We start from the raw sequence: 9601 nt of genomic DNA, 5'->3' as shown, positions 1-9601 counted from the left end.
AGTGCAAATGAGCGAAGTATTGATGCATTATATAGCCTTGGATATCCCATCATCCAGGGAGCCCTTTCAACCATACTGGGTGTGGTTGTATTGGCTGCTGCAGCAAGTTACATATTTAGGACATTTTTTAAAATCATGTTTCTTGTCATAACATTTGGGGCTGTTCATGGTCTTATATTTCTGCCTGTGTTTCTAACATTTAGTGCAAGCTGTGGAAAGTCAAACAGCGCAAAATCAGACAACTTAACAAACTTGCCGGGAAACAATGTCTATTCTGTTGAGGCATGTGAACAAAAGATGACAAGTGTCTTCAAACCATTTAGAGGCATTGCAGATGGACTAGATCGTGACTGTCCCTGTTTCTCCATTCCAAACGTCCTCAACAACTCATCCACTTCTCATGGCAGCATCCCTTGCAATCGCGTGACATGTAACACCCGCCCTTTTAGCCCACCTGTCCTGACTTCCCAAGGCCCCCAACATTCCTTCCACTTGAAGCAACAATCTTCCTAAACTTCTTTCAATTTCACCTACTGTATTTGCTGTGCACAGTGTGGGTTCCTCAACACCGGGGAGACCAAAAATGAACTTGGTGAGTACTTTACAGAACACCACTGCCCAGTTCATGAGCATGACCCCAGCCTTCAGCTGCCTGTCATTCTAATTCACCCCCTTTCTCTCACACTGACATTTCTGTCCTGCTCTGGATCAATCTTTGTTCACTAGAACCATTAGTACTCTCTTAGCCTTCTGATCCTTGACATCTTTGTTGTTTAATTTCTCCCACCCCTGTATACAACCACTGACCTTCCCTTTCATTCTACCTGACCCTGTCCACTTTTCTCCAGTATAAAATCCATCACATTTCTACCGCTCTTCACCTCCAAAGAAGAGCCATGTTAAATGTGAAACGCTGTCCTGTCTCCACAGATGTTCTGTCTCCACAGATGTTGCCTGACCTTATTGGTTGTTCCAGCACTTTCTGTTTTTATTCCAGATTTTCCATAGCTCCCTAGGATGTTTTGATGACATTTTAACAAGAAATGCCATGCAACAATGGATAGGACCATACCTGGAACTTGTAAAGAGTTTCTGTCCGTGGTTTTAGCAGACATATTCCAATAATTAAATGCAATGTTTATTGGTGGTACTTTGAATTTTGCTGTGAAATATAATTATTTTCTCCCTTTTCTGTTTTATTTCTATTTCCTTATTAATGTTCTTTCTCTCTTCTCTATTCTTTGTTTTTATCCCTATATTTTTCTTCTTCTTGATCAGGTGAATTTAGTCAAAACATTAAAATTCAGGGGCAGAAAAGTCAATTTGGAACATCATTTATCGATATCGGATTGTCTGCTTTCATGACAACAGCATAGGTTTAAAAGCAATTCAATGGCTGTATTGAGCATCTGGTATGGCAGTATACAAATACAAGTTGTTTTTTTCCCTGAATGTACCTGCCATGCAGTTATGGATCCTTTACAAAGTAATAGCATACTGATGTGGTTAAATGACCAGAAATTGAACTTCAGATGAAAACATTAATATTTACTTGTCAACACCTTAAGATGTGTGATGAAATTATTCATCCTACAAAACAATTAATCAACAAGTGTTGAGCATGGAGACATTTATTGTGTTGTAGGATGTCAAAGCAAAATATCTTTATAAATTTTGTGTGATGATTTATAGAATTCTAGAAGCTGTCTGTGTCAAGTAACAAGGAATAATTCTCCTATTTTACATTTGAGCAGAACGTCATCTATCAGTAGACTCAATTCGATATTTGCCTGATATCAGTGTGACTCTTTTCTTCCTGGGGTAGTGAAATTAGCACGTTATGCCTTGGGCACACATCTTTTAATGTTTCACTGGAATGTTACAACTTCTGAAAAACACTTTGTTGAATATTTCAAGACATTTTACAACATAATTTCTATCAGATGATGTGTTCATTTTTTTAATAAGTTACAATAAAGTGAAAACCTGGGCATCATGGGGCTTTTATGATTTCTAATAAGCAAAATCAGTGTTTTGTTCATGTTAGAGTGTACAGAATAATTTTATAGAAATGATTAAAATAGTCATTCAACTCGTTGAATATTTATTTGAGTTCTACAGTTTATGGTGTTACAACTTTTTAAATAACATATTTTACCAAACAAAAACACATTATACTCACCAATGCTGCACTATACATTTATTTGTTGTCTAACTTTATATAATTCAGAGGTTTTCATTGCTATCTTTTACAATTATGTTGCATGGTAATATGAATCCAATTCAGCATTAATCCAGATGTTAATGTAAAAGATCTATGCAATACTCCCTCCAGCAATATTTTGGTGTCCAGGAGTGCTCACGGTATTCCAGCTTTTATAGAGTAGCAGCATGACTTCTAAATCTTTGCATTCTAGTCCTTTGGATACAAATGTCAATAATCCATTTGCCTTTGTGATTATTGTTGTACCGACTTGTGACATTTTAATGATTTATTTATCAGGGCCTCTAAGTATCTTTGGACCTCCACTGCTTCTAGCTTTTCATAGTTTTGTAAGTATTCTGATATATCTTGCGATCCAAAGTGGACGTTTTCACAATAGTTTGCCTTGAAATCCATCTACCGCAATTTTGTCTATTCATTGAATCGATTAACATCCATTTTTTAATTCTCTTATGGCATTTGCCTCACTGGCTGGACCAGTATTTATTGCCCATCCCTAGTAACCCTTGAGAAGGTACTGATGGGCTGCCTTCTTGAATTGCTGTAGTCCACGTGCTGTAAGTTGACCACAATGTCTTTGAGAGGGAATTCCAGATTTTTAACCAGCGACAGTGAAGGAACAGTGATATATTTCCAAGTCAGGATGGTGAGTGGCTTGGAGGGTAACTTTCAGTTGATGGTATTACCATTTATCTGCTGCCCTTGTTGTTCTAGATGGAAGTGGTCATGGGTTTGGAAGATGCTGTCTCAGGAGCTTGGGTGAATATCTGCAGTGAAGATAGTACACACTGCAGCTACTGGTTGTCGGTGGTGGAAGGAGTGGAGGCTTGTGGATGTGTTGCCAATCCAGTGGCTGCTTTGTCCTGGATGTTGTCAAGTTTCTTGGGTGTTGTTGGGCTGCACTGTTCTAGATAAATGGGGAGTATTCCATCACACTACTGACATATAGATGGTGGACGGGCTTTGAAGTCTCGCCTCCAGTCAGGCTTTCGGGAGTCAGAAGGTGAGTTACTCACTGCAGTATTCCTAAGCTGTGACCTCCTGTTGCAGCCACTGCATTTATGTGGCAAGTCTAGTTGAGTTTTTGGTCAATGGAAACCCCAAGGATGTTGATAATGGGGTTTCAGTGATGGTAACACTATTGATGTCAAGGAGTGGATTGTTAGATGTCTCTAACTGGAGATGGTCATAGCCTGGCAATGCATGGCACAATTTAACACTTGCCAGTTGTCAGCCTAAGCCTGGATATTGTCCAGATTTCGTTGCACTTGAACCTGGACTGCTTCACTATCTGAGGGGTTGCAAATGATGCTGAACATTGTGCAATCTTTAGCAAACATCCCCACTATGACCTTAATGACCTTGAGTTCATTAACGAAGCCGTTGAAGATGGTTGGGCCTTGGACATTACCTTGATGAACTCCTGCAGGGATGACCTGGAGCTGAGATGATTAATTTTCAATAACCACAACCATCTTCTTATATGCCAGGTCTGACTCCGACCAGCAGAGAGTTTGTCCCCTGTTTCCCATTGATTCCAGTTTTGCTAGGACTAGTTGATGCCATATTTCCTTGAGTACAGCCTTGGTGTCAAGGGATGTCACTCTCACCTCGTCTCTTGAATTCAGCTCTTTCATCCATGTTTGAACCAAGGCTGTAATGAGATCAGGAGTTGAATGGCCCTGGTGGAACCCAAACTGGATATCAGTAAGCAGGTTGTTCATGTTGATTTAAAATCCTTAATATATCTTATTTGGTTCCAATGCCTGATCAAATTTAAATACTACCAGTCTATCCAATAGTTCTTCCTTATTAAGTTTGAACCGTTCTAGTGACCGAGTTTCATCCTCTGTCATCATGGCCTGGGCAGTATCCTCGTTTTTTGCAAAGACAAAGTATTCATTTATACCTTTTCAATGCTTCTGTCTCCATGTTTAAATCACCTCCTTGGTCTCTATTCAGCCCTACTCCTCCTATAACCACTCTTTTACTATTTGTAAGCCTACAGAAGACTTTGGGATTCCCATTTTTGTTAGTTGCCAGTCTTTTCTCATAATTGAGTTGAAACCACAATCAAATCAGCCATGATCTTATTGAATGGCAGAGCAAGTTTGAAAGGCCACAGGACTGAATGCCTACTCCAAAGTCCTATGTCCCTGTGCCAACTTGTGCACCATCATCTTAAGCAAATGACAACTATATTTTCAGGTAGCACTCGTGATAGATTGTTCTCAATCAGCCTATCACAGTACAGACTAACATGAACTACAATGGCTCAAGTAGGCAGCTCAATACCACTCTCTCAAGGGTAATCGGGAATGACTAATAAACGCTGGCCTTGCTAATGACATCTGTATCGCGTGAATGAAAAGAATGACAAGGTGTCAGAGACCCTGACTGTTTGACAGGAAATGCTATTTAAAAGGTACTTGCTCGTTACGCCGTTTGCTTAATGGATTCCCCAATGTTTTTGTTTTCTGCCTTACCGTGCACACCCCTCAACCCCCAACGCCCCACCCCCCCGGGGTTAAGCTGTCACAGAATTCGAATCATTTTAGTTTCATTACTTTGGAGGAGGTTAAGTAGCTGTAATAGCAGCAGCTACAGCAGTCAGTATGCAGAGCAATGAGAAGATGGCAGGTGAGGCAAGTGCCTGTAGAAGCCTGAATTTGGTCAACATACGGCATATAGGTCATGAAACAATTTCCAAATATTTCTGAAGTGGAATATTTCAAGTCACCAGATAGGCTATACAGCTTCCTGAACCAGTTGCTATTCAATGATGATCTAGATAGCAGTACTGTGCCAATGAGTAACTCAGATGCCTTCCAGGCTGTTACACGCAGTTCTGCCTGCATTTCCAGGTCAGCAATACACAGCAACATCAAGGCGGATACTGGGATGGAGACAAAGTATCACCTCTCACATGATGAGAACACTAAAAAATCAGGTATGAGATTTACAGGAATAGCGTTTGCAGATATCATTCTTGTATCCATCAAAGCACCAACAAATGAGCCAGAGGTAGTAGGAGCTGCAGATGCTCGAGAATCTGAGATAACAAGGTGTAGAGCTGGATGAACATAGCAGGCCAAGCAGCATCAGAGGAGCAGGAAGGCAAACAAATGAGCCAGCAGTTTTTGCCATCCAATTAAAATCCAGTTGAAGAAGGATCGCAAATATCTGGGCTAGTTTGGCAGGTTTCCTGCAGCACTCACTTCTAACACTTCCCAACTCTTTCAGAGAATACCAGTTTGGGGCCAAGGTTGCTGCACACATAGCTGATGATTTTTTTTTGTAGCATTGCTGGCAAAACCATCATTCATTGCTTATCCATTATTGCCCCCGAATGAATGGCTTGCTGGACCATTTCAGACGGTGGTTAAAAGTCAGTCACATTGGGTCTGAAGTCACATATAGACCAGACCAGGTAAGGACGACAGATTTCTTTCCTTAAAGGATGTCAGTGAAACAACTGGGTTTTTACAACAATCTATATGGTTGTCATTATTACCATTATTGCGATTAGCTATATTTCAGACTTAATCATTAAATCATAAATAATCCACCAGCTGCCATGGTGGGATTTGAACATATGTCCTCATAGCCTCTGAATTACTAGCACATTGACAGCACCACAACATCACCATCTCCATAGTACCCTTTCAAAGTCCCATTACAACTAAAGGGTTCAGGTACAATGCAACCATGGAAACATTAGGCACATAGTTGAGTATACCAAAGGCTAAAGTACCTGGCCAGCTCTGAAAGTCTTTATTTTCTCTTCAATTATTTGAAAGTCATTCGAAACTTTTAAAAATCGCCAATGAATTTGCTACATCATCCTTTCAGTTATCTCATTCCAGATCATAATAAATGACCGCCTAAATATGTTTTCTTATTTCTTCAAATCTTATAATTGTGCCCTCTGGTTACCCAACCTTCCTGTCAATAGAGAGTTTTGCACTATTTTCTGACTATTTTGACCCACTCTATTCAATCTTCTGTTAACTTACTCTGCTCTAAGAACAATCCCAATTTCTCTGTCATTCCTGATAACATTTTAACAAGTCTCACTTACATGCTCTACAAGGTCTTGTTTTCCTTCCTAAAATGTGCTTCCCAGATTAGGACACGATACTTGAATTGAGGCCTTGCCAGTGAGAGAAAAAAGTTTAGCATAAATTCCTTGGTTTTATACTTCATTTCTCTGTTCTAATGATTCTTTGTGCTTTTTTATTAAATAGCTTCATGAGCTTGGCTTTTAAAAACTTTGTGAATATTAGCTCCCCATGTCTCTTTGTTCCTGTGCCCCACTTTAAAACAAAGGTTCTTCTGATGGAGGTGTTAGGATTCAAAAAGGTATAAAACCTTGCAGAAGGGCACTCTACCTGAATGCTTGCAGCTTTTGAAACAAGGTAGATGAATTGTCAGCACAAATCATGGTGAATGGGTATGATTTAGTGGCCATTATAGAGATATGGTTGCAGAGTGGTCATGACCAGGTGTTAAATATCCAGAGGTATCAGACTATTTGGACGAACAAAGGTGGCGTAGCTCTGATATTTAAGGATGACATCAGGACGGTAGTGAGAAATGATACAGGTTCTATGGAGAAAAAAGTTGAATCAATGTGGGTGGAAATTAGAAACAGAAAGGGGAAAATGTCACTGATAGGCATAATCTATAGGCCACCAAATTTAAACACCACAGTGGGGTGGGCAATAAACAAAGAAATAACAGATGCATATAAAAATAGTATGTTAATTATCGGGGGGGTTTTAATCTACATGTTGATTGGTCAAACCAAGTCAGTCAACGGTCAAGAAGTCCGTAGAATGTATCTGCGATAGCTTGTCCTTGTGCATGAATCACAAAAAATTAGTTTGCAGGTGCAGTAGGTAATTAAGAAGGCGAATGGAATATTGTCCTTTATTGCTAGAGGGATGGAGTTTGAAAACAGGGAGGTTATGCTGCAGCTGTAAAGGCTGCTGGTAAGGCCACACCTGGAGTACTGTGTATAGTTTTGGTCTCCTTATTGGTCACTTTACTTGAGAAAAGATGTTATGGTATTGGGGTGGGTGCAGAGGAGTTTCACTAGTTTGATTCCGGAGTTGAGAGGGTTGGCTTATGAGGAGAGATTGAGTAGACTGGGACTATACTCATTGGAATTTAGAAGATTGAAGGGGGATCTTATAGAAACATGTAAAATGATGAAGGGAATAGATAAGAAAGAAACAAGGAGGTTGTTTCCACTAGCAAGTGAAACTAGAACCAGGGGGCATAGCCTCAAAATAATGGGGAGTAGATTTAGGACAGAGTTGAGGAGGAACTTCTTCACCAAAAGGTTGTGAATCTATGGAATTCCCTGCCCAGTTGAGGCTACCTTGTTGAATGTTTTTACTGCAAAGATAGATAGATTTTTGAACAGTAAAGGAATTAAGGTTTATAGTTATTAAGGATAGGGCAGGTAAGTGGAGCTGAGTCCATGAAATGATCTTATTGAATGGTGGAGCAGGCTTGATGACTAGATGGCCTACTCCTGCTCCTATTTCTTATGTTCTTACGTTCTTTATCACCACCATCTATTTTCTGTCAAATAGCCCATTTCCATTTCCACATTGCCACAGCCACTATTTTTCTGAACAATCTACTCTATGGAACCTAATCAAACATCTTTGGAAATCCACATATATAAAATCAACCATACTGCCATTTGTCATTCACCTTTATCACTTCTTGTAATTTACTACTTTAGTGAAGTGCCATGATCGAGTCTTCCTCCACCACGTTGTCAGGAAGTGCATTCCAGATCACTGTTCAATGCATAAAAATTTTTCCTCAAGTCACCATTCCTTTTTTTGCCAATCATTTTAAATCAGTGTCCACTGTTTTCTTATTCTTTCCTTAAAGGGAATGGTTTCTTACTAATTACGGTCTCCAAGCCCGTCATGATTTGAATACCTCTATCAAGTCTCCATCAAACCTTCTTTTCTCCAAAGAGAAGAGTCTGGCAGGCTCTGGTGGTACAACTTCCTCTGGATTCATCCGGGAAGAGAACACCTGTTCCAGTGTCCAATAAATTTGCTTCTGCTGGGCCTAGATTCTAGGGCTTGAGAAAATTTACTAGAGTGCTGCACTGTTGTTACCAATGGATTGTGCATTAGACAAAAGCTGCATTTCCTTTCAATAAATGCCCTTGTCACAAGAAAATGTTTTTGTGGGAAATATCTTATCAGTGAATGATGCACAACTTGGTGAGATGACATGAGGAATTACAAGAAAGAACATTGCAATGGTAAGAGAATATGTTAGGAGAAGGTTTGATTCAATCACCCAAAGGGGAATGGCAGCTGAACATTTCAGCTCCTGACTCACGGAGTCAAAAGAGTTATAAATAGTTACAAATGTGCAACTCTTTGTGGTGGAGAGACATCCTTCTCAGTGGTGTGTTTGGAAATGACCTATAAGCCAAGGAAGGAGCAATAAGAAAAGAGTAGATATAAAAAAGGTGTCTTAACTTTTAAGTGCCAGCCTGTTCTCTCACTTTGACTATTCTTAAAGATGTGACAGCATTAGATCATAACTCTCTGCCCTTTTTCTGGGTCAATACTGTGTCCTCCCTCTCCAATGATCCTGTGGAATGTGTTGCTGCTGCAAACTTTCCAATTCCTGTGCTATGGCACTCAAGTCCACCTTGCAGTCTTTCATGTTGCCATTTGTGTCTCTACTCAATGCTGCTGAACACTCCTAGCACTGACACCACCTCCTCCATCATAATGTGTTGCCGATCGTGTGTTGTCTCTCAAAAAAATTGCTCTCCATCTCCAGAGTGGGCTACTAACAAGGTTGGAAAGGGCCTGAAATTTCTGAAAAATAAATATTGAATTTTGTTTCCAGATCATAACCTTCTGAATTTTGAACAAATTATCTAGAGGGACTAGTGTAGATTTTGTTGTCCTTTGGCAGTACAGTCTTGATGGGCTGAAGGGCCTCTTCTATACTGTATGATTCTGGTACGTGTTTCTGGTTTTTTTGAAAATTAATTTATAAACTAGGAACACTGAGGAATAAATTAATGAACTCTTAGTTGTACATTAACTATGTTTTTCCATAAATCAACTTAATAAAAAAAAACAGAAATTGCTTGAGAAACAGAGCAGGTGTGGCAGCATCAGTGGGAAGAAAGTAGAATTCAAATTTGAGTTTGGTGACTCTTTATTTGATGTTCTGTTTATCAATTTTCAATTTCTGTTTTTGTTTCAGATCTCCTGCATCTGAAGTTCTTTGGTTTATTACCCTAAGTAAAACGTTTGTTCATAAGGAAATTGATTTTGAAAAATGCAAATCTGTAGTCCATTAAAACAAGGAAGTTAG

The 9601-nt window shown here is 39.5% G+C and overlaps 1 protein-coding gene across 1 annotated transcript in view; it reads left to right on the top strand.

The window, feature by feature from the left end:
* The window catches only part of LOC109916838 (patched domain-containing protein 3-like), a 34286-nt gene extending 33773 nt beyond the window's left edge, over positions 1 to 513 (top strand). Inside the window, exon 6 of the mRNA XM_020516587.2 lies at positions 298 to 513. Coding sequence (XP_020372176.2) covers positions 298 to 513 — 216 coding nt within the window. The remainder of the gene's footprint in view (positions 1 to 297) is intronic.
* The last annotated feature ends 9088 nt before the right edge of the window (positions 514 to 9601 follow it).

Source organism: Rhincodon typus, chromosome 2 (assembly GCF_021869965.1).
Source record: "Rhincodon typus isolate 14 chromosome 2, sRhiTyp1.1, whole genome shotgun sequence".
NCBI classification, from domain to species: domain Eukaryota; kingdom Metazoa; phylum Chordata; class Chondrichthyes; order Orectolobiformes; family Rhincodontidae; genus Rhincodon; species Rhincodon typus.
This window is presented reverse-complemented; position numbering and strand designations above follow the sequence as displayed.